Consider the following 26,919-nt stretch of genomic DNA (forward strand, 5'->3'; position numbering starts at 1 on the left):
ATGTGTGTATATATTTGTAAATTGGTATTAGGCATAGGAGTGCATATGCTTGTGCTTATAATTGTTTTAAAAATTAAATTTTTGATGCTGTGAACTGTACGAGCAGTGTTGGCCCAGTTTTGGCATCGTAAATTTTCCACACGTTCGCAGTCGGCATTAAAGACTTGCTACACACGACTGGCCGAGAGCGAAAAATGCCGAATGCGAACGGCAACTTTAACTTCCCAGCTTTCATGTACACACACACACACACACATACGTACATACAGAGAGGCATGCATGTGTTGGTGCAACATATGCCGTTGCCGTTGGGGTGTGCGACACAAAATGGGCTGCTGCTGCTGCATAGATAGTGCCAAAGACTTCGGCTTATGAGTGTCTGCCATATTCAGAGCGGATGCGATCCGGAAACCGATTTGTCTACCTAAAACAATTTGAAGTTTATGTTGTAATTTCGAAAGATAGGGTGCGCATGATTTTTATAGTTGTACATATGTATGTATTTATGTACATATGTACATATATGTGAATGTATGTGTACTGAACTATGGAAAAAGTTTATAATTGAAATAACAGCATGTGAAGTATTTTTTGTTATCATGACTGATTAAAAATATGGAATGTACTTTGTCGTAAAACTATGGAATTTACATATGTATACATATATTTAAATACATACAAACATGTCGTACATATCTATTATTCTTTCTTTGTTTGTGTGCACCTGCTTTGTGTTATATTTGTTTATTAAATTCCATTGAATTATTTTTTCGACTGCGAATTTCGGGAGAATGACAATCTTTTTAAACTGAATTTTTTGTTATATAAATTTCCGTGTATTTTTGACAAATTTATGACATTTTGAAGAATTCTTCATACAAAATATTATTCTACAATATATTTTTAACATTTTGATCAGCTTTTTTCTAATATTCTCCAAATATCTGTTTGTATGTGTAAAGAGCTCTAAGTTAGGTTAGGTGAGGAGTTCGATTCTAACAGAGATCTCACTTGGACAGCTTAGAACGCTGGTCCGTTGTGTTACTTAAAACTCCTATATAACTGATCAAAGATCCTAACCAATCGACAAAGCGCTTTGAGCCTATCACAAATTTGTTGAGACAGCAATGTCAGTTTCGCCGAAAGTAAGACTGCCGAGATGTTTCACCCTCAGCCCTGCAAGGCTGAAAGCCTGAATAATATCACCTCATCCTCCTTCATACAACTTATATCGGAAATGACTTTTAGCTTTACCGCATTAATTTCAATTTTAAGTGTCCTTTAAGAATCCTCCGAGAAGGAGCTGGCTTTATGCCGCTATGTCTGAATTTGGTATTCCCGCAAAAATAATACGGCTGTGTAAACTGACGTTGATCAATACCGAAAGCTCCGTCAAGATCGGAAAGGACGCCTTCGTCCGCCGTTTGATACCAAACGAGGTTTCAGACAAGAAGACTCCCATTTGTGCGACTTTTTGAAACTACTTCTAGAGAAAATAATTCGAGCTGCAGAGCTGAATCGAGAAGACACAATCGTTTAAAAGAGTGTACAGCTACTGGCGTACATCATCGGCGTACGCCGATCTGCTTTTACCAGACTGGATAAGACGAAATACATATCTCCTGTTATCAAACAAACAGTCACTGTTGATAGTCATAACTTCGAAGTCGTAGATAATTTGGAGAATCTTGGAACCGGTATTATTAACACCAACAACAATAGTAGTCGCGAAATCCAACGCAGAATAATTCTCGCCAACAGGTGCTTCTTCGGACTGAGTAGGCAATTGAGAAGTAAAGTCCTCTCTCCGCGAATAAAGACCAAACTCTAAAAGCCACGCATCATCCCCATCCTGCTATGTATGTATATGGTACAACGATTAGTTTATGGAAATTTAGCTCGTTCCCCTTCCAATGTCAGCGGGGCAAGGGTGCTCCCGCTGGTTAGTTCGTCAGCTAAGATTTGACGTAGAGCTACCTACAGAACACTCTTCCTCCATCCTTCCTTACTGGCTTTGACTCATTCGTGAAAGAGCTCACTGTCTCTCTTCTCCACCGATTTCTCCCCATCCACACATCCTTCGTCAGTGAGTAAGCAGAGAAAAAATTGGCGCGAGTAGCCGCTGCAACGAAGTGATCCAATTATTCTGGAATGCAGTTGATAGAGAAGAAAATTTGGGCTTTACTAAAAAATACTTTCTTTTCAACTTAACCGAGGCTTCGGAAGAACTCTTTAAAAGAAATATTAAACTTTCGTAATATTTTTGTCGTTCACCGAATTTTATCATCCTATTTGTCTTAGTTAGTCTAGCTTTTCTTCGTTCTTTCTTTCTTGTCTCTTCTATATTTTCCGCACAACTGCTCTCCTCACTTTTAACATATTCTCAGAGTCAGCAAACGTCACATAACCTAAATTTTGAACGAATTCTGCGTTAAAATTCAATTTTAAGCGCAATTGCGCTTGGAAATTACTTAATACCGGCAATAATTAGAGTATAAGTGTGACTGTCTCGATCCAAATTTACATATTTACCTACAAACATACATACAACGCACTTCGTGCTATGTAAATACGGTTATACAATATCAAAAGCATCAACAAAATTAGGCCTCTTCGATTCATGAACTGGCTCGAAATGAAAGCGAAAGCCTTTGTTTACGAACATGAGGCGAACAAGAACATTGAAACTCGATGTTAATCATATGCTAATTGAAATGATGTCAAAGTCATTAATACATTTGTGTCTGTCGTTCTGGTGCTAAGCAGCAGCGCTGGGCAAGGCGTCTAGATTTGCGCTTAGTCAGCGTAAAGCCGAATGAATATATTTACATTTACTATATGTAGATATGTACAGTTGTAAATGTAATAAAAGTTTGTATTTGTTATTACGAAAAGGGCTTTTCAGTTCACGGTTTCCACTTTAACTCATTTTAATGTGATTATTATTGTAAATGTACTTAGTTATGAGGAGTTTTACGACTCTCATTTGATGTTATTTCTAAGCGTGACTCTCAGGCTGCTTTTAAGCTGCCTCTAAGCTGCCTCTCTTTTAAAGCAAAAGGTTTTTAGGTATAAAATTTCTATGAAAGTGTATAAAATCTTAGGGTGTTTCTTTGGACAAATGAAAGAGGAAAAAAGCGCATATATTTTAATGTTGTGGCGCCAGCCAGTTTCCCGTAAGGTCATCTCATGGCTTCCTAATAAAACCACATCGCGGCGTGATAGTCCCTTAGCACCACTGGCCTAGCATAGTGTCTGCTTTACTTACATACATATATAGAACTAGGTTCATCTTAAGTCACATCAGCCCTTGGTCGAATGAAGTCAGTTCTGGTGCGTAGAACCGTCTGTCGTGGGAATTGAGGGACAGTGCCTGTTTTTCTTTTATAGAGCCAACTGGTAGCCAGCTTGTCGTGAGCTCATGTCATGACATCATATCATATGACATCGCGGCGCGAGAATCCCATTGGCAATAGCCAAGGTTTGGTGCCTGCTTTTCTTTTATAGAGCTGGCAGCCAGTTTCCCGTGAAGTCACCTCATGACTTTTTAATCACATCACATCGCAGAGTGAGTGCCTGATTTTCTTTTATAGAGCCAACAGGCAGCCAGTTTCCCGTGAAGTCACCTCATGACTTCAAAATCATCATGGCGTGAGAGTCCCTTAGACACTGGCCTAGCACGGTGCCTGCTTTTCTTATAAAGAGCCAGCTGACAGCCAGTTTTCTGTAAGGTCATTTCACGACTTCCAAATCCGATCACATCGCGACGCGAGAGTCACCTAAGCACTGGCCAATATTTGCAGTTTCCCGTGAGGTCATCTCAAGACTTTCATATCAAATCACATTGAGGCGCTAGACTAAACTAAACACTAGACTATGTATTCTAGATACTTCTCGTAAGCCCACAAAACATAGGCCAGCGGTATTAAATTGCAAGAATCTTGGAGGCTATAACACAGGTCCGCTGCGCGAGGTAATGTGCACTCCAAAAGTTTGCTTCAGTAAATTGTATGTTTCGTTGGCTGTATGGCATGTAGCGCCGTCTTCTTTGAACAAAAGGTTATATCCACATCAATATCCTGCAGTGCAGGAGCAAAAAAGTCTATAGCGTTTCCCATTGACTGTGACATTATGACCGGCTTCATTTATAAAGAAATATGGATCAATAATTATCATTACCATCACTCCAATTTTCTTTATTAAGGTACTCAAACCAAGACGACGAAGCTCGGTATCGCTGAACAAAACTTTCTTGTGAAAATCGGGATCGATGCATATCACTTTTTGGACCGATTTATCGAGCGGGTGACACGCTTATGATCGTTCAGCTTCAATTGTTGCACGAATTGGATTTTGTAAGCCCGCAAACCACAATCTCGCCGCAAAATATTTCCAAGGCAGCAATAGCACCCCGGTGCGCACTGTACAGCCTCTCTGAGGATGCGCATTATTCTCTAGAGTAAACATGGTCTGAAATCGAACCAGGGTTGCTCGAATTACCGACTCTGATGGTGATTATTATTATGTCGGTCGAATTTTAAACGAACCGAATCATTATTTTACTAAAAAATTTGCAGGATATGCAAACATTGTTCTGGAGTATGTCTGTTCATTATGAAATGGTGAATTAAACTGAGTATAAATCAGAAACCGCTGTCGAAAAGACCGGCTCCGAAAAAAATTTTGTCTGAATGGAAACCACACGTCTAAAAGAACGCTACATTTTAGTTGTCTGAAATACTCGTTTTATATATTTGCTCCATTTTTTGACTTCTTGGTGGTTTGAAAGATCTTAACGGCATTTGGTTGCCGAACAACCGACTTACATAGCTGTTTTACGAGTGTTCTTTTGTGCTCGCTTACCTCATAATAGGGTTAATCTTTGGGACTTAAGCAACCTCAAGTACCCAAGTAGGAGCCCTGTAGTAGCCCGATCCCAGCCCCCATCGATTACCAGATATTGCCGCTTCCATCACAGAGTTGCCATGGTACAATAATTATAATATTTGGTAATCGAATAAAATCTTAAAACGCTGTTTACATTTGTTCTGACAATAGACAGACAATAGTTATGCAAATGATGTAAATGTTTAATGATAATCAGTTCTGACCCACTGCTAAGCGCCATTATGCCACTTTGCATTGTCGTTATGTAAATAAGTTGGCAGTAATCATATGTTCTGTAGTGTTGAATAACGCATTAATTACATTTACATACGAACAGTTGTAATGAAATCATTTCCGTTGTGGAATGGCCCTCCGGTGTGGTGGTGGAACGGACGGTGTTTTATTGTCGCATAAAAATTGTGTGTCAGCTACTGGTCCGAATACCGAAATTGGTGCGAAGAGTTTCTTTTCTACTATTTTAAATTTTATTTTAATGGCTTTAAAATCACTTTTGATTACCTTTTCATTTTCAGTAAATTAGGTCTTGTCATACTTATAAATATATATACTTTTATATATATCTTCATGAAGTTAATGGTTAATAAATTGCAGCATATTTTATAAGAAATCGCGAGTGCTAAATGTCACATAAATTTTTGATTATCTTATTAACATTAATGAATATATTATTTGTAGAGAACTAACGATGTCAAATGAATGATTTATGACAAGTCCATTATGCATACAGTGTTGTGCAGAAAATATGCAAGTGTGTTATCTACTAATACAGTAGAATCTGACCAAATGCGTGCAGCATTTTTAAAAGAATATCAGAGCTTCTGACGAATGCAAAAAAAGTACCCGGAAATTGTAAATAAAACGCAAAAAATTAAATTTTTCATCAATATTTAATTTGTCGCCTTCAAAATAATCCCCACCAGATGTTATATACTTATGCCAACAATTTTTCCGGTCTTCGAAACACTTTTCATAAGCACTTTTTGGATGGCTATCAGCTCCTTCAGCGAATTTTATTTTATCTCTTCGAACGACTGAAAACGGGTTCAACGAAGCGGCAGTTTGGGGGGGAGGAAATGACACGGAGCGAAATCTGGTGTATGCGGTGGTTGGTCGGTGGTATTCATTGCGTTTTTGGTTTTAAATTCGGTCACAATCGTAGTTCGATTCGGTGATGCATTATCATCGTGTATGAATTGTTCTTCCATAATTCCGGCCGTTTTCGTGGAATGTTCTCACGCAAACCCATCAATACGGCCAAATAGAACTTCTTATTGACTGTCTGTCCATCTGGGACAAATTCATGATGCACTAAACCACGAATATTTAAAAAAACAATAGCATCACCTTGATTTTTGATTGTATTTTTTCTGATTTCGGGTTGGTGTTTTCTCTCCAACTCCGATGAATGTCAAACTCATAAACCCATATCTCATCGGCAGTTATAATGCGCTCTATGAATGTGGGATCGGAATTCGCACGATCAAGCACGTACTTAGAGACCTGTTTACGGTACTCGTTTTAAAAATTATTGGAACGAGTCGACCAAGAACGCGTTTCATACCTAAAATATCCACCAAAATCATTCCAACGGACTTGCGAGAGATGTCGAGCTTTCTTGCCATCTCTCTAACACTTGCCTGACAATTTTCAAGCACCATATTCTTCACTTTTTTAATATTGTCATCAGTTGAAGAGGTCGAAGGTCGGCCAGAACGAGGCATGTCTTCAACGATCTCTCGACCGTCTTTGAAGGCTTTGCACCATTCGTAGGTTTGTGTTTTTGAATCGCCATAAGCCTTTTCCAACATTTTTAATGATTCCTGACACAAAATTTGGTTGGAAATACAAAATTTGAGACAAGTTCTTTGTTCGATATTTTCATCCATTGTAAAATTCGCAATGAACTACTGAGGTGTACCGACTTAAGCAGCTGCTGTAAAGAAATTGGTTGACAGATCAAGCTCATATTTGGCATAGCAATTAAGGGCAGTTCTACCAACTTAGCAAAATATATATCGTTTACATGGAGAATTTAATTAAAGTTTCCTGTGCTTTTTTGTGAAAAAGTATGTTAGAAAGTGATTCTTAGAGTCACTTTTTTTGAACAAAGTCTGGTTAGGTTAGGTTAAATGGTGACTCCTAATGGAGATCACACTTAGACAGCTTAGAACACCGGTCCGATGTGGTACCTAAAATTCCAATAAAATTGATCTTAAAGTCGCTTTTGAATCAAGAAAGTGCTCTGAGCCGATCGCAAATTTGATGGGGTGGGCAATGTTAGTTTCGGGTGTGTCGAGATGTTTCAACCTCACTCGTGCAGAGACTGTTCAATGGAGGAGAAAGTGCCTGATTGTTTTCACTTCACCTTCGTCCATACAACTTTGACAATTGACTAGATGTCTGACTGAATTTTTAGCCTTAAAACATTAGTGACTGTAAGACAATGTAGAACAATAGTTGGTACGTGAGTACCTGCCCTCAACGACCTAACCTCATGGTGCGTTTTTAAGGCACATGGATGCTTTTTGCAAGCATTTTTGGGTTCCAATTGGTCGGGTGGAATGGACACCTTTTCCACCTTAGTCAAGTTCGAGGCCAATATTAAACCTCTGTTGGGCTATGGGTCCGGCACCCGGCGCAGTGCGACTCCACACTGAATTGAAATTTTCGATTCTGCCTGTTTTTAAGTTTAAATCATAGCTACCACGAATCTCCCAAAGAGCCAAACTCATTCCAACATTAGAGCGAACTTCAAGAGCTAACTGCTCTCCACCAGACACCAGATTGAAGTCTGCGGTAAGGCTTTGTAGCTTTCGCTATCACCAGTTGAGCACCCATCAATCTCAAAGACTGTAGACATTTGTCGCTTAAACTTCAAATACAAAAATACAGATATATTGCATATTGGGTTTTAGTAGTCGCCTCTTAGCGCGTGCAAATTCTACCGCTTGCGCATTGGGGTAAGGACAATGTCCAGTAAAAGCTCCTACGACTGTGACAAGCTGAAGCAGTTTAATAGATCTCCTACATTATGTTCTAGACCAGAAAGATCCTGTAGTCGCACAGAAGCTAGTCGTCGACCGACGTCTGCTAAGCGTACGCGAGGCATATAAGTCCAATGCAAGACGATAACGGAGATCCAACTCGTTCCCACTCCGATGTGACTGCGGTATTAGTGCCCCCTCTGGTTAGCTCATCAGCTTTGCAGTTGCCAGCGCTTCCGCTGTGATCAGGCATTCAAATAAGTCTGTTGATGGAGTAGCTTGATGCTAATTTTAGTGAACACAGACACTCCTTAGCTGACTTTGAGCAGCGAGCTCAGCTCCAGTATTGCCGCTCTGCTGTTGGAGTGAATGCTCAGCTCCCTGAAAGCAGCTGCACTTCGTAGCAGGATGTCTACCTCCACCTTAATAGCAGCCTCTTCCTTCTTTCTACCTAAAAAATACTACAGTAATTCGGTAGCCAAAAAGTAAGAGATTGACGAAGAGCTCCTTACAGAAAACTCTCCCTTCAACTCTCTCTTCTAGCTTCGACGCATCCGTGAAAAAGCTCACTGCGTCTCTTCTCCAGCGACTCCTCCCCAACAATCTTGCAGGTTCATGGACTTGCAGTTTCGACTTTTTCCACTCCCAAAAATTGTCAAAAATGGTGCTCTATTCTTCCGAAGCCTCACTTATGTATACAATAAAGTTATTTCCGTTTAATTTTCAATCATATCAAACATTTGTGAGATGACTTAATATATTTATGTAGATGATGAGTGAAAATATGTAAATTTGATACCAAAAATGTTTGTATTTGGGTCATAACCCTGCTTAATACTAAAAAAACTAATTTCCGAATAAATATTTTTACCGCCTCTGCCCTTGTTTTGCACAATATTGTATTAATAGATCTATTGATTGATATTTCATAAGCTTTTGGGGACTATTTGTATTTAGTATATAAATATATATCCGTATATACATACATATATATTCTTGCATAATTGAATGAGCCATCCATTCCGCCTTTCCCTTGCCTCCTCAGTAGGCACATTGCCGCCAAATAATCTCGCTAAGTGACTTTGGCCATAGAAGTTAAGCAAAACCAACCGAATGGCGGCAAAGTCGGTAAAATCACATCAAAAATGGATGAGCAAATAGCGAATCGAAGTGCTTAACGACAGAACGAACAGAATAACTATGTGCAATAGAATATGCCAAGCGCTTTTATTTGATGTGTATGTGCATATGTATGTATGTATGTATAAAAACAATAAGTGCGTAAGCTTATGTAAGCACAGCTGTGCAGATATTTGCTCAACTTTATTTTCGGTTAATATTTTTCTATGAAATTTTGGTTAATAATTAAGAGCTCGACCTTCCAACTGCGTATAGATATCTGTAAATATATACTTAAATATATATTATGTCATTAGATATGTATACGTTTGTACCCTCTGATTAATTTTTTTTCCATTTTTTCCACCTTCTTTCCAGTGAAAATACACAAACGAACGCATGAGCACAGCTAAAGCAATCACGAATTGTCTCAAGACGACTAACGACGCCAATTTCTAACGCTCAACAGAATTTGGAGATCTCTGTCTTTTAATTTATTCACAATTTAATTTTTTTGTTTTCAAAATTTTACCCCGAAAAAATATCGGCAAGCCTTTAAACGTACGCGCGCGCGCCACAAATACTAATTTTCAGTTTCAAGGAGTGTGGCAACACCTCCACTTCCAAGCATATTGCTTTACAGCAAACAATATTAACAAGAACAACAACAGTGTAAATATGCGACGAATGCCAAAATTTGACTTAGCGTTATCAAGCAAAGCGTCGACGCTGCTGCTGGTGCTGCTGTGCGGGCTCGGCTGTCTGGGCTTTATACGCGCGGAGCGTGATTTCAACTTTAACGACTCGCAGGTATGTACTCGCTAAGTGATTGTTCGGTGTAATTTGCCGACTGCTATTGCTATGCCGGCGTATTTGCCATTAGCTATGACGTTGAGTTTTATTCATTCCGATATGCTACAGTGTGCGCTAAAAAAATTTATATCTTTGTGAGAAATGTTTGTCAATTATTTTATTTTTGAGAACCCAGTAAATTTCGAGAGAGGTTAGGTTAGGTTATTCTAAGAGGTCGATTCCAACAGGGATTTCACTTAAACAGCTTAGAACGCCGGTCCGTTGTAGTATAAAAAACTATAAAATAAATCATAAGACCCTTACAAATCCACAAAGCGCTTTGAGCCTATAGTTAAATGTGGTCTAAAGCGATGTTTTGAGCAGAGGACAACATGTATTTTCTTCTAAAAACATGAGGCGAGGGCTGATCTTCGTGCGAATGGCAGCAAAGTATATCACTTGGGCTGTGAAGGTTTGTCCTGTGTGATACCTAAAATCTCCTAAAAATAGATAACCACATCCTCGTAGATCGGCGAAGCTAACTACAAATTTGTTAAAATCAATATCAATCTCAGCCAATATGCTAGGTTCGCAGAAGGTATCGGAAGATGTTTCAATCTCAGTTTGGCAAAAGCTGCGCTATAGAGTATAAAGTGGCAAAATGATTCTACCTCGCCTTCTTCATACAGCTTTGGCAAAAAGCGTCCGACAAACTATTTAGTGAATCTATTGGATAGTCTTTAGTCACAACGCCTACAATTGCTGCAATATTGATTTTGCTAAGTGCAAGCATTTCAGAGGGTCTCATATGGTACACTCTGGGCCAGAAGGATCTCACGGCGGCACAAATTGTTGTTGTTGACCAAGGCATGCCGAGCACACGGGAGGTCCATAACACCAACGCTAGAGCGCAAGAGCACAACTCGCTTCCAATAGGATGAAATTAGGCCAAGGGTATCTTCTTTAGCTCGTCCGCTTTGCAGTTTCCGGTAATTCCGACAGAAGCTTGATGCCATTGCTAATGCGGTCGTGCTCTTCCTGACTAGTCTTGAGTTCATAATTAGCAAGCTCAAAGCCAGTATAACCGCTCATCTATCGGAGTGAATACACACCTCTTTGAAAGAAACTGCACTTGACGGGAGCCACCTCTTGCTAGAAAGACACCGCTCTGATAACAAGACTTGTCACATACCATTTTTTTGTCGACAGTTAATTATCATGTAACTAAAGTGGTGTTTGGGAAAAGCCTGCTCTCTTTATTAAAAGAGTTAATGTCATGGCTAATAAATTCAACGGCTTTTGGGTTACCAACTAGACTAAATGACTTTGCTTCCTCGACTTTGTAACAATCGAAATTTCTACGAAAGGGGAACGTGAGCTGTTCTCAACATCTTCTCAAAGCGTACATTAGCCAACTCACACACAAAGTTGAAGTCAACTCGTTGGAATCATGGATTACATAAACTGGCTCTCCCGCTTATAATAAGCACGTGGAATTAAAACACTGTCCAAAACTACCAAGGCACTCATGATATGCCGACGACTAGCCGGAAGATCCTGGGTCTGCAAGACAGATATCATCATGCGGCTGTATACCATGAACGTAAGGTCTATTGTCACTTAAGAAGCTGGTGGTTGGGCAACGCAGTCTTCGGTAGGCCTCCAATTATCGAAGGTGCAAAGGCTTGCCTGGACCTGCGCTTCAGAGGCAATGCGCACTTGCCCAGCCGCAGTACTTAAAGTCATGTTATGTTAGAGCTCACACCGCTGCGTCTATTGACCCTTCTTCCAAGAGACGGCGTTAAAAAGAGTGTAAATTTCCCAAAAAAGTTTAGTGCTACTTTCGGCAGTAAGGCGGAGTGGAGTGTTTCCACGCTCGACCTACTACTGAAGGGCAGTATTACCCAGTAGTACACTTACAGCTCGTTAACACCGGAAGGCATTGGAACAGACATTGCGGCACCGCATACCAAACAATCCATACCAATTGTATGTTTTCCGATCATCTTTTGAGCAGAAGTCTTTGCTATAAGTCAGTAAGCAGAAATCAGTCTTCATTGTAACCAGCGTATCGCTATACTCAGCGATAGTCAAGTGGCACTAAAAGCGATCTCAGCTTATGAAGTTAAATCGCTATTGGTGGAGAGGTGTATAGGAAGACTGAACCGCCTATCAGTTTGCAGTCGTGTACACCTGATCTGGGTGCCGGGGCATAAACGGGTAGCCGGCAATAAGCTTGCCGACGAACTAGCCCGGACTGCGGCGGCTTCTAGGATGATGGGACTGTAACCATGCATTGCGGTGGGGCCCCACACCATAAAGGTGGTAGTAGGAAGAGAACGGCACTGGCGGCAGGTCACAGGGAGGCGCCAGACTGGGTTACTACTGAAAGGTTACAACCTGTCAATGTTTAGAGATATGATCAACCTCCCCGAGACAAATTCCAACTCCTTGTCGCGTTCTGTACAGGGTACTGTAGGCGCCTTATCCAACTTGTCTCTTGCGCAAATTACCGATTTTGCGACAGGGAACAGGAAACTCCAGAACACCTAATTCTAGATTGATTTAGCATATAACTGCCATACAAACTGAACGTTCGAAGTTAAGTTATTGTATAGAAAATTTTTTTATTTGACACAACCGAAGTTAATTGTTTTCTTCTGTTTATTTGTGGAGAATATTCTAGCTTCAGTGCAGCCAAAGTTGACTTTTTATACTCTCACAACAAAGTTGCTAAGGGGAGTATTACGGATATAGTTTTGTTCACATAACGGTTGTTTGTAAGTCCTAAAACTAAAAGTGTCAGATATAGGGTTATATATACCAAAGTGGTCAGAGTGACAAGTAGAGTTGAAATCCGGATTTCTGTCTGTCCGTCCGTCCGTGCAAGCTGTAACGTGAGTAAAAATTGAGATATCATGACAAAACTTGGTACACGTATTTCTTGGCTCTATAAGAAGGTTAAGTTCGAAGATGGGCAAAATCGGCCAACTGCCACGCCTACAAAATGGCGAAAACCGAAAACCTATAAAGTGTCATAATTAAGCCATAAATAAAGATATTAAAATGAAATTTGGCACAAAGGATCACATTAGGAAGGGGCATATTTGGAAGTAATTTTTTTTGGAAAAGTGGGAGTGGCCCCGCCCCTTACTAAGTTTTTTGTACATATCTCGGAAACTACTATAGCTATGTCAACCAAACTCTATAGAGTCGTTTCCTTCAGGCATTTCCATATACAGCTCAAAAATGGAAGAAATCGGATAATAACCACGCCCACCTCCCATACAAAAGTTTTGTTGAAAATCACTAAAAGTGCGTTAACCGACTAACAAAAAACGTCAGAAACACTAAATTTTACGGAAGAAATGGCAAAAGGAAGCTGCACCCAGGATTTTTTTAAAAATTGAAAATGGGCGTGGCGTCGCCCACTTATGGACCAAAAACCATATCTCAGGAACTACTAATCTAATTAATTTTACAGCAAAATAAAAAAATATGTAAATGACGGATAATGAAATCTCGATTATCACTTTATCATGCGAGAGTATAAAATATTCGGTGATACCCGAACTTAGCCCTTCCTTACTTGTTTCCTATTTTATTTGCGTTTTCACACGTACGAGGCATAGAGTACACTTTTTTGTCGCAGACTGTATGTATGTATGTATTTTTGGTTACAACTAAGACTGGCTGTGGGTGTTTCCTCAGATTTACAACTCCATTGCATTTTAGAGCAAACGCTGGTGCAACCAAACATCAAACGGCCACATAGAAGATGGCTAATAGTTTTATAATTGTTTTTGTTTGTTTGTATGCGCTGTTTGTGTGTTTGTTTGTTGATTACCAAAAATCTAAATAAATAAAAGTGCATTATAGCGGTCTTCCAAGAATCAGCTTCCGTGTTCGAGGCACATGAAGATATTTGGAGTTGGACTTGTTAACACAAATTCACATACGTACATAGATTCTAGTAGATTTTGGTTATATACACACATATACATATGTACATATATCACACATACACGTCATTTGTGCGTGCAGGAAGTCCATGTGCCCTAAAGCCTACCTGGAAGACCACTCTGTTTTTTCCGATAATTAATTTTTTATTTCAGTAATTTTTTTATTTTCATTAAATCACAGCGCAACCATTTAGATTTTTGTGTGTGCCTACTTTTTGACCTCTTCCATTACTTATCGTCTCTATTACGTGTAATCTTATCAGGTCTTCTGTGGCTTTTATCATGATTTTTTGGTTTCTTGTGACGCATATGTGTGTTATTTGTGTTTATATGTGTGTTGTGTGTGCATTTGTTTTTAGTATTGTCTCTAGGAAAGTTTGGTCTAGATTTAGACTACTCGTTTTGGGGTGCTTAAGTAGTCAGCACACTTTGGCCTCTTGTCATAACTTGGTCAATGCGCACCTGGAAGGTCTTAAAATGGACAAATGCTTGCTGTTCTATAAATAACTATTTTTTCTAATATTTTTCTTTTGTTTTTATACCAAATATTTCTCGCTGTGTTCTTTTACCGCCGACAGGTAAAATTATATACGAAAAAAAAACAAAAAAAAAAAAACAAAAAGAGCAGTGGTAAACTGTGTGAATGCGTTCGCGATTCGTAGAAAACTGCTGAGGCAGATGTTGTTCCATTAATCATGACACCATAATGCACATACACACCTCAGCGTATAAGCATATCATACCTTTGTATGGGTGATCTTGTTGAAATGGCTTGGCTATCGTGCACTTGTAGGCCCAGGGCGTACACTTCAAAGTGTTCAGTCAAAGAAAAAAGATATTCGTGTTGTTGTTGTTAGAAAATTTGTTGTTGCTATTACTATTGTTGTTGCTCACAAACATTAAAGGACCAAATATAGCGGCTAAATCTATGTGGTCGTGCTCTGAACGCATTCAAAGTGATCGCTGAGTTGATGCTTCACGTTCCAGCTTGCCTTTAACTATATGCGCCTTTTTTGTTCAAAGTTTGAACGTTTATTTAAGGAGAACATGTACAATACTATTAATCAAAGTGTTGCCCTGCTGAAATTATAACATTTTCCTATTTTTCTGAAAGTCTGTGGTTTCCATTCCTAAAGCTGTGTGCCGGCTCTTTGGCCAATCATCAAGCCAATTTAGCCTGTTCTGACAGGAACCGTATGCCAGTGGGGCGTTCTGCAACGATCGCAACAAATTGCAGTCGGTTGGGGCAAACCCTATAAAGTGGGTGACGCAAAACTTTCCATTTGTTATCCAAATAGCTTTTCACTGGACTTGCAGCATGAGGTCGAACGTTGCCTTGATGAAAATTATAGCCTCGTGTCTAGTCGCGAATTCTGGACATTTTTCGGCAATCTCGCGCTTCAATTTGATGAGTTGTTTTTCGAAGCATTCTCCATTAGTGGTTTCACCCAGTTTTAGAAGCTCATAATACAACATGCCTTTCTGATCCTACCAAATACGGAGTATCAGCTTAGCGGCATAGATATTCAACTTAATTTTTGATTTGGCTGATTGGCTAGGTTTCATTGTATTCGTTTTCCATTACCTGCTACTTACAGTTCGATGCGACATCTTTACTTAGCAATTTCCTTACATCTGAATAAATTCAGCTATTTTTAAACGTTTTGAAATCGTTGTTGAGTTACTCTCAAAATCCTGCGAGTTCTACTTTATGTATGTGGCAACAATCTTCATTTTATAATGCTTGGAGATTCCAAGCGCAGCCATATCATTATCCACCTTGTCTTTGCAACGGAGTAGAGATCTTATTCTTCCTCTGTTTCCCCCGGCGTGTAGTGCGTCGAATACTTTCACAGCTGGAGTTTTTTCGTCCATCTGGACAGCATAACTTAGCAGGATAGCCGCTAACTTTTAAATCACTGAAATATGTCAATCGCTTCGTATATCTCGTACAGCTCATCGTTTCATCTGCGGTATTCCCCATTGCCAATAAGCAAAGGACCATAAATCTTCCGCAGATCGTCGCCTCATCAGATATTGCCATTGTCTATCCTCTGCGCTTTAAGGCCGGACTGGAAGGATAAGGGATTTTTAGAGTTTGGTCTTTGTGCGGCGAGAAAGGACTTTACTTTTCAATTGCCTACTCAGTCTAAGGTAGCACTTGTCGGTAAGAGTGATACCAACAGGTGCTACTGCGTTGGATTTCGAGACGGTACGTGTTAATACAGGTTTCAAGATAGATGAAATTATCTACGACTTCGAAGTTATGACTGTCAACAGTGACATGGAAGCCAAGTCGCGAGTGCGATAACTGTTGGTTTGATGACAGGAGATATTTCATTTTGCCATCGTTCACTACCACACCCATTTGCTTCGCAGTCTGGAGAAAGCAGTACTAACGGCGCGGTTACTAATTCCAGTGACAACAATATCAACGCCTCCAGCTGTACAGTGTAGAAGATTTTACCTTCACTATTCAGCTCTGCAGCTCGGATTAGATTGTAGAAAAGGCACGATAGGGAGTTTGGTATCAAACGACTCGTAGAGGTCCTTGTAATTTTGATATGCTCCTTTTCGTGCCGCTGTCAAAAGCAGCTTTGAAATCTTCGAAGAGGCGGATGTGTCGATCCCTTTTTCCACGGGTATTTAATGTACTAAATATATTACTTTTCTTAAAATAGTTCATATAATTCCATATAAAGCAAGAATACTGGCAGAAATTCTTTCTATGCTGAGAACCAACTTGGTGGTTTGACCTAGATTACCGATGAGAAACAGAAAATAGTTTGGAATATGCAAGAAAGGTCAGAAAAATCTTAAATTTAGCTATCTTCGAGTTAGTTTTAAGTTTAAACTTAAATATATTCCAGAGTATATGGTATACATATTTTATGCCTTTCAAAGCAACTCTTTCGAAAACAATACCAACATAAAAATTACTTGACAAATTCGATCCCTGAAAATTTTATTCTTTGTACCTTTTAGCGTGACCCTGATATTCCTTTTAAGGTTCGTAAAAATACTACCGTTCCTTGGTGCTTTATATTTTATGAATTGTAAGCGATCCTAAAGAGTAGTCAACTCTCTTAAATACGGTATTTAGTACAACAACTTCTTTTCAATCAAAAATTTATAGAAATTCTCGAAATTTGTGCACGGAATTTTAATTTGCGATGACACTTGAAGCTCGTTTTTTGGTTATTCCGAAATGATTCAACATCTGATTCGTCACCAAGCCTCGTCAAATAACTTATGCCTGACGTAATCCTTTCTTTATAATGCGTACAACGCACAACAGTCATAGAGATAACAATTTGAATTATATGTTTATTGCATTTTAGAAACAGTTCCGTTTCAAAATTCTGACGGAATGACGAGTTCCGCAAACAAACTTCATGTTGTAAGTTGTTGGAAGTGTGTGAAGTACCAATAGAACAGTTTTCTTCGATTATGTTGAGTTCGTGAAGCACTCAATGCTTTGTGAATTTGAAATTTGTTTACAACGGTAAACTTGGTAATATCGTATCCCTTAAATGAAAAATATATTCCAGTGAGCAAATTGCATCTGTTCGGAGGGAGTTTATCATACTTTGAAGCTTTTAAAACTACCTCCTTCCCTCGCTCTTTCTATCGCTCTCTCTATTTATAATTCGTTTTCGTATTTCTTTTTAGGTCTAAATATCGTTTTTCTGGTGACATTTTTGTGAGAAAACCATGCTGATTCGTTTTTGAAGGCTCTCTCTCCCTCTCTCTCCGGGGTCTATCTCTCCCTCCTTCTGGGTATCCCATTCGATTTTTTTTTTTGAAACCCAAGTTTGCTATATTTTTTAAGTGCTTTTACATCTGTGACTCGAAGCCTCCCTTTATCGATACCGTGCACTTGTTAAATGGAATCCTTTAGAAGAAAAATAGTCTAATATGCTTATCTAAGCTGCTCGGAAACAGTTTAATACATATTGAACCTTGTTCTGTTTATCTCTCTCTCTTTATGAGACTTACTTGTATATTAGGATTTTTTTCTTTTCTGAAAATATCGTTTCAAACCAAGTTTTCTATACGTTTAGCTTTTTTAAAGTTGTGGATCGAAGGCGTTTCCATCGATACTGTGGGCTCAATAATACCGGTTCCTTTACTTTCTTGTTTTCTCTCTCTCCGCCCTCTTTTGAATATTCTAGTAAATACATATATTTAAGCTACTGGGAAACAGTTTGGTACACATTAAACCTTGTTTTTTTTTGTTTCTCTCTCTTTTTCTGAGACTTAATTTAGATTTTTCTCCTTGAAAATATCGTTTTTTGGGTAAATCTTTGCTAAAAAACCTTGTTTAGAATTTTTTCACTATCGTAATTCGAAGTCTTTTCCATTGATGCTGTGGGCTTAATAATACCGAGTCCTTTACTTACTTGCTTTCTCTCTCGCTCTCTCTTAAATATTCTAACAAGCATATTTCAGCTACTCGGAAACACTGTAATATACATTAAACCCTCTTTCTCTCTCTCTCTCTCTCTCTCTGAGACTTATATTAGGACTCACTTCTTTTCTGAAAATATCGCTTTCAGGAGAATTGTTTTGTTAGAAAACCAAGTTTTCTATATGAACTCAATGTATGACTCGAAGGCTTTTCCATCGATACTGTGGGCTTAATAATACCGATTCCTTTGCTTTCTTTCTCTCTAGGTATCTCTTGATTTTGAATTTTTAGACTCTCTTTTGTGCTGGTAATGTCATTTTTAAGCAGAAATCGCTTATAGATCCAAACATTTTCTATATTTAAATTTTTTAGGAAGTTTTTCTGTGATTCCAAGCATCATCTCTTCCATTTGGAGTAAAGGCTCAACACAATTGTACAAAAATTCAAATATAAAACTTTCTTTTTTTTTGCGTGTACGTAGTAACATCCGCTCTCACATTGCGCTCAGAGAGCATTAGCCCGAAGACAATCACCCCACTTATCTTTTTTTCCAATTTCAAACAATCAGATATAAAACATTATTTCTTAATTTCAAGCAAAATTTCCTCGCGCAGTTTTGAATGCGCGGTCTAATGACCCTACAGTCACTGATATATGTATGTACATACATGCATACATACATACATATAGGCGTGCGTTCGTGTCGGCCGAGGCAAATGGAGTCAAGAAGCGAACTATGCGCTGCGAGGATGGGGAAACATTTCAATGTTTACATATTTGCACTGCTCGAGTTTTGTTTATGTTCTGATTCAGCGCTCTGTTTGTGTCTGTATGCCAATGCATATGAGTGTGTGTGTCCGTGTGTGTGTGCATTGCAACATAATCAAATATGGTGGCCGAGAATTTGCCGAGAACACACAAGAGAAACTAAAACAAAAGTAGCATCACATGGTTCTGTTAATTGTGAAAGCTTCTTTCCCTCCAAATGTGAGACATTCTTTGTTCTTTTATCGCAGCGCACCTTGTTCATTTTCTATTTTTTGTACGTTCTTCTGCTTCTTCTTCGGCTTCTGGCCGAGTAATTCAATATGTTCTGCCATGAATGCGATACATATGGTACATACATACATATGTATGTATGTTTGTTATATAAGCAAATGCCAAAGCGAATAATCATAGATGGTATATACGGCATGTATTTATTTATATACAATATGGTCTATATGTCCACATCCAGTTCAATGTACGCCGCGTCCAGCGTGTTCTCTTTCACTTTGTTTTTTAGAAATCACTTTTCATCTTTATTGCCACATTAATTAATAAATGCAATTGATTTTTTGCCATTCGCTGAAGATATACTTAGACCTGCATAAGTACTGTTACAACTTCAGACCGTTATAAAAATGAAACTATAATATATTCTTTAATAAAGTTTATTTTATTTAATAATATATATGTATATGTATTAAATGAGTCTTCTATCAAATTTGATGCAAAGTTCTCACCTTTGCTCTTACAAGCCCTTAAACGATATGTACCTTGACCAATAGCGTACGCACAGTTTCTATTAACATCGACGACGCTGTGCGTACCAAAGATTTTTGAAACTCTCCAAATTTCTGTGGCGTATTTGGCAGTCCGTCAACTCTGTACACGAACTGTGGTCCAAAGGATCCAAATCTGAACTTCCAGACGGCCAATCAGCTGCAGCTATGAAACCAGGAATATTGCTTTTAAGCCAAGGCCGAGTGATTTCTGCCTTTTGTGCTGGAGCAGATTCTAGCTGGAAGATCTAATGTTTTCCAACGAAGAGAGTATATTTCAACTGGTTTAACATGCCTTCTGTAATAATCTGCTGGAACACTTTTGTCCCTATTTTAACCCCTTTTTCACAGAAGTGAAAAGGTGTAACGCCTTTTCTGGAGACTCCCTTCAAACCTTTCCAGCAGTTGAATGGTGACCATGTTGGACCTTTGAAATAACATTTTTTGCGTCCTCGCAAATTTTTTATAGATTTTTTAGTTTTTTCCATTAACATATTCCTCAGCAGTTAACATTTCTTCATCTGTAAGAAATATACTTTCATAGTCGTAAACCGCGTTCCGCCTTCATGTGGAGATCATCTCACGTCTCGGCAAGTACTTCTAACTGACGCTCAATTAATTTCCAACAAGTATTTTCTTGAGTTCTGAGAACTCGTGCGTGCGCACTTTGCACAGCAGTTTGGAGTACCTAATATACCATCTTGATGAACGCCATTTTACGATCATCCGAAATAATTTTGGGATTATTTTTGGTTTTTTTCCGTTACAGACTTTCTCGTACGTTAAGTCGATTCATCGTTTTTGGTGTTTATGTAGCTTTAGATGAGTCTGTGAGATGTGGTTAACCACTATTGTTTTTACTCTCAAGTTCTTGCGACAAGTTTTTGTCACAATTTCTTTTGCACTTTGGGCCTTTATTTCTTTAGTCTTTGATTTAATTTTTTTTTTTAATTTTAAAGTTTTACTTGGAACAAGTTACTGATGCCTGTAAATCATTCTTGAAAAGTTGACAAATAAATATAAAAGTTTCAAAATGTCAGATAAACGGACATAAGCTGAACAGCATTGCGGACACAACAGGTGTAAAATGCTTTTGTGGGTACAGGTATCTGCAGAAAGCTGTCTTCAAACTCAATAAGCATGTCTCCGTCTGTGAGGCAGGAAATTGGGCTTTATTCTAGTGACCTCTGCGGATGCTTAAATCTATTTTAATTTTACCCCACAGGGGATCAAACAAAGCTTATTGATGGTTAGTGCGATCGCTTAGTTATTTTTATGCGATTTATTGGATTTTTAAAAATTTCGGAATCGAACTTTATTGAGACTTGTAAATTCCGGTAGCTGAACGATAAAAAAATCAACTTTCTGGCCGAGTATTGAGTACTTCCAATTGAACCAATAGGTATCTTGGATATAATTTTGTAAATTCAAATATTTTTGAAGAGAACCAAACTTTGTCGATCAGCATAAACGTCCTTGAACAAATTTACGGTATCAGCTGTTGATCCCTGTATACGATTTTCAAGTTCGTAAGTTTCGAGAAACACCAATTGAAGGTAGCCCATTTTTATACTCTCGCAACAAAGTTGCTAAGGAGAGTATTATAGTTTTGTTCACATAACGGTTGTTTGTAAGTCCTAAAACTAAAAGAGTCAGATATAGGGTTATATATACCAAAGTGATCAGGGTGACGAGTAGAGTTGAAATCCGGATGTCTGTCTGTCCGTCCGTCCGTCGTCAAGCTGTAACTTGAGTAAAAATTGAGATATCATGATGAAACTTGGTACACGTATTTCTTGGCTCCATAAGAAGGTTAAGTTCGAAGATGGGCAAAATCGGCCCACTGCCACGCCCACAAAATGGTGAAAACCTTAAACCTATAAAGTGTCATAACTAAGTCATAAATAAAGATATTAAAGTGAAATTTGGCGCAAAGGATCGCATTAGGGAGGGGCATATTTGGACGTAATTTTTTTGGCCCCGCCCCCTACTAAGTTTTTTGTACATATCTCGGAAACTACTATAGCTATGTCAACCAAACTCTATAGAGTCGTTTCCTTCAGACATTTCCATATACAGTTCAAAAATGGAAAAAAATCGGATAATAACCACGCCCACCTCCCATACAAAAGTTATGTTGAAAATCAATAAAAGTGCGTTAACCGACTAACAAAAAACGTCAGAAACACTAAATTTTAGGGAAGAAATTGCAGAAGGAAGCAAGACTTTTTTTTTAATTTAAAATGGGCGTGGCCTTGCCCACTTATGGACCAAAAACCATACCTCAGGAACTACTAATCTAATTAATTTTACAGCAAAATAAAAAAATATGTAAATGACGGATAATGAAATCTCGATTATCACTTTATCATGCGAGAGTATAAAATGTTCGGTTACACCCGAACTTAGCCCTTCCTTACTTGTTAATTTTGTGAAACTCATACCTTTGATTTTACAATCCATACCAATTGAAAACTCCCATATGTGATCTTTTTGCTCTGAAATTTTGTACACGTCCTTTTCTCCCCACATTTTCATTTGTCGGAAACGCCGATATCGAAATTCTATAGCATATGTATAACTGTCATACGAACTGAGCAATCAAAATCAAGTTTTTGTATGGGAAACTTTTTTATTTGACAAGATATCTTCACGAAATTCGATTTGGAGTATTATCGAAGCCAACATTATAATATTCGAAGAAATTTTGTAGATCGGACCACTTTATAATAGAGCTGCCATACAAACTGAGCAATCAAAAACTAGTCCTTGTATGGAAAAAAATTTTATTTGACAAGATATCTTCACGATATTTGGCATGAAGTATAACGTAAGACAACATTATAATATTTGAAGAATTTTTTCTGATCGGACCACTTTATAATAGAGCTGCCATACAAACTAAGCAATCAAAAATAAGTTCTTGTTTGGAAATCTTTTTTTTTTAGGAAGATATTTTCTCAAAATTTAGCATAACGTAGTACCAAAGCAATGCTATAATATCCGAAGAAAATTCCAAAAAAATCCTACAGCAAATATAGAACCCTGTACATGATTGGTACTGCACCCTACCTATGCATACCCCTCCCTTATGTTATTTAAAGTTTGTTTGACTCGTGTAGATTTAGTCGCTAGTAATTTAGTTACCCTATAAGTGTTGCTGTTTTTTAGTGTTATTTATTTACTTCTTTCATTTTTTCCATTGCTCTATATAAATAAACATTTACAGGTGTACACCCAAACAAAAAAAACTCAGTAGTTTGTAATCGCTTTGTTTATCTTTGCTGCGGATGGCCATCCGGTTGGCTTGAAAAGGTAAAGGTCAACTTCTTCTATGTTATGCGTGTGTGTTTGTGTGTGTGCTATACAGTTTGTAAACAGTTGTAATATTTGAAGAGCGTTTACCTGACATTTGCTGCATAGACACATATACTCCTACAGGCATATGGTATATCTTCTGCCATACTATGAACATACATACATATGTAAGTACATAGTTTCCATACATAACTCCATGAGCACCCTCTTGTGCTGCTGCCGACACCTGATCTTGACTGTAACCGCACACAGCGCTGATTCAACGCTCTTCACAAGTCATAATCGAAAGAAGAACGACATGCATCCGTAAGCCAAGTCGTGGCGGCGTGTCTACATAACTGAGTCAGCGCTAAAGAAATGAAACAAAATCCATGGCTTTGACTTTATTTCACTCAAAACCAAACATAGTGATTCACTATTTGGAGATTTCGCAGTCTTCGGTCCATACCGGTTTCCGGTTTTGTCACATAACAACACTCTTATTACGCGCACCGCCCGCTCGCTCCTTAATCCAGCGCATGGCTTATGAGTTCCTTGACTGCTAGCTCAATGGACGTGACTTGCTTTTGCTATTGCTGCATACACACACACACATACATATAGAAATCTGCGTTCTTTTCGCCATTCTACATATCGAGTACCCAGTCTTCCATTCTTCCATTCATCCATGCGGGGGCAATCAAAGAAGTGTTTACTTTCATTATTTGCCGGTGGATGACGGCACTTTGTGCGCTCAATCGCCGGCGTTTGGCGAATTATGAGCTCATTAACATACATATCAATTTGCATATGGACGCTTTTAGCACTTCAATGCTTTATTATATATACGCATATATAAATACAAGAAAATATTTGGCGATTTATTAGTATTGAAGTCTTTTTTTGTCTTAATTACTTTCGACGAAATGGTGATAATAGCATGTGACCGTTTTTGGCAAGACAGTCTTCATAGAAATATATAGGTATATACCTAGGTTTATTATGTAAGCTATAAGCTTTAAAATTTTGTAAGTTACAGTCGCCAATCCCTTAAATTTTATATGAAGAGTCCAGCTTTAAGCCTTGCATATAGCTGCTCTACCACAAAAGTGGAGAATTTATGCGCTTTACAATGTCGCAGCATACATAATTGATTAAAAATTATATAGCATATGTCTACAACCTTTTTCGGCACCCTTACAGGTGTTAGCATTTCCGGTGATTATTTTGATCAAAAATATAAAAACTGTCGTCGTAAAGCCTTAAATTGTCTAAGCAAATATCTTCGAGTTCGTAACAGGCGACTGTTTTTTTTATAGTTTTCTAAAAGCTGACACCAATGCGACTGAACCCTTGTCCAAATTTAAACAAATGCCATATTCGCTTTAACCCTTCTCCAAATTCATTATAATTCACCTCTCTATCTTCGACACACCCTTATGAATCATAGGTTTTAACTATGACATCCTTAAGAGGTTTGTTTCAATTACACTGGTCTACAGTGGTTTTGAGGCCCAGGATATAAGTTCGATTTTGGTTATAATTGTAGTCACAAATCTTAGAACTCTCTATGGTTTTGTAAGATTTGCTTTCGTTTATTTTTAAATCCTAATCCTAACCTATAAAAATCAGAAAACCTAAAAAACTATATATATACCATTTATTTTTGCGAAACATAAGGATAGGGTTAAGTTAGGTAAGGTTAGATGGCTGATCAAAGATAGCACGAGGACAACTATATTTTTGAGGTCAAAGAAAAGAAGAACTCCTGTATTCGAACTTAAACGCTTAGTAGCTAATACAAATTTGCGCAGGCGTTTACATTCCATACCGGCCAGCTCGGTGGGATGTCTGAAGATATGCGCTCCGAAGTGTTTAAGTCTTCACCCCCAAACGCGGGACAATCAAGAAGGAAGTGTTGATTTGTTTCTATCTGCGACTCCGCTGTGGCCTGGCACTCATACCAGTCGATGCTGTTGATAGCAAGGTTAAGCACTCTTCAACCAGCCCTGAAAGCACTGTTAATGTGTTCAAGGCTAGTATCGCCGCTCTGCTATCTGAGTGGATGGTCACTTCTCTGAAGGAGGGTGCACACCGCAGCAGTAAATCTACTGCTACCTTAATAGCTGCTACCGCGGTCAGGAAGACACTGCAATAGTCAGGACGTCTGAAGCTGGAGTTGATAGAGAGCTCCTAACCGTAAACCGCTCCACCAAGCTTATTCCCAAGCTTTGACCCATCCGTAAAGAACCTCACTGCCTCTCTCTTCCAACGGCTTCTTCCCACCCACAACACCCTCGCCGGTGTATGGGTAGAAAAGGGGCCGCCAGAATTCGGTTTGGCGACTCTATGATCCAAGTGATCCGGTATGCAATCTAAGTGAGTGAGGATTTCCAATTGTTCCTACACGTGTTCTTAAAGGAACCCAGACTCTCTGAGACCGATGATTCCCCCGGCCCACAAACCACACCAAACCGTGGATTTGTCTGGATGAAATGGTGGCTCTTAAATATCTTCAAATTGCTATTCGTTCCACATGCGGAAATTTTGCCTGTTTACATACCCTTTAGCTCGAAAACGTCGGATCTTCTTGGAAATTTTCAAGAGGTTTCAATTTAAGATCTCGTCGTTCCATACGCCGAATTGTCTCTCCAGGGTCTTCTTGTATACTCTACGGCTACTATATTTTCTTCACTGCGTGCTTGACGTGGTCTATTCGGTCGCTAGATAAATATTCGGACGAATATTATCCAATAATGAATTGCATCTTGGCTCTCAAGATGGGTGATGGTGTTGTGAATAGTACGCTCAGTAGGCCGATTATGTTGCTTATAAGTTGAGCGAAGCGCGAGAAACATATTATTTACAGAAGGTGAATTCTCGTAATAAAGTTGAATGATTTGTAAACGCTGTTCAGACGTAAGTCTTTCCATAATGAAATACGGATCTATTATTTTTGTAGCTTGACACGACTCACGCGTGATTTGTCAAAAAAAGGCTAATGGACAACCGCAGTTAAAACAACCTCCACCGCGTCCAAAGCTTTGACAAATTGTTTTATCATTCGCATCCATTTGTCAAGAATTAGGTTAGTCTGGTAGACCAATGGGCCACGCATAGATCAGTTTTGGTCCTTTGCGATACCAGATGGAGTTCAGTTATTAAGTTCATGAAGAGCATTCATCCAATTATCAATAGATACTGTGGCCTCACTATCGATATCTATTCCAGTGTATCATACCATGTGGACCCCAGATTCTTACCGTATAGTCTTGCCTTGTCAGGGAGAAGAGTACCGACATAACGCAACAAAACAGTCGAAAACCGAACACGTAGCTCACTAAAATTCAGAATTCGCGATACTTTTTGTACACACCTCGTATGTTGGAATTTCTGGGAAGAAATCAAGAAGATAATAAAACTTTATTCGATCATAAAAAACGATAAAGATAATATTGTGACACGGAACGTCATAAATGAAACGAACTGTAAAATTTTAATAGTAATTGTGCACAAAGCTTTCCTTTATTTCATCGAAGCTATTCATTGTTTTTGCAAGCAAAACAAGATAAAACGTTAACTTCGATTGCAGCGTAGCTGTAATACCCATTATATGCTCTAGTAGTCCGATCTGAACAATATGTTCGAATGACAGTTTTGTCTTGGACTGACCTCTGATTTCCGTGAAGATATGTTGACAAATAAAAAGGTTTTCCAAAAAGTACTTGATTTTGATCGATCAGTCTGTCAAGGTGATCGCTTTGAACATATGAAAATCCGAATCGTTTCAAGGCAGGGATCTGTTAAACTTATCTTTTTAAAGTACTGCAGATTCTATGATCGATCAGTCTGTCGAGTTGATCGCCTTGAACGTATGGAAAACCGGATCGCTTCTACTCGTA

General features: G+C 38.6%; 1 protein-coding gene across 2 annotated transcripts in view; it reads left to right on the plus strand.

Annotated features, from left to right (window-relative positions):
• Positions 1-26,919, plus strand: part of LOC120770958 (dystroglycan) — an 83,011-nt gene that overhangs the window by 33,573 nt on the left and 22,519 nt on the right. For both annotated transcript variants that reach the window (XM_040098686.1, XM_040098687.1), the window contains exon 2: positions 9,390-9,821. In XM_040098686.1, the coding sequence (XP_039954620.1) occupies positions 9,690-9,821 (132 nt within the window). In that variant the 5' untranslated portion in view covers positions 9,390-9,689. The remainder of the gene's footprint in view (positions 1-9,389; positions 9,822-26,919) is intronic.

Source organism: Bactrocera tryoni, chromosome 3, assembly GCF_016617805.1.
Source record: "Bactrocera tryoni isolate S06 chromosome 3, CSIRO_BtryS06_freeze2, whole genome shotgun sequence".
NCBI classification, from domain to species: Eukaryota; Metazoa; Arthropoda; class Insecta; order Diptera; family Tephritidae; genus Bactrocera; species Bactrocera tryoni.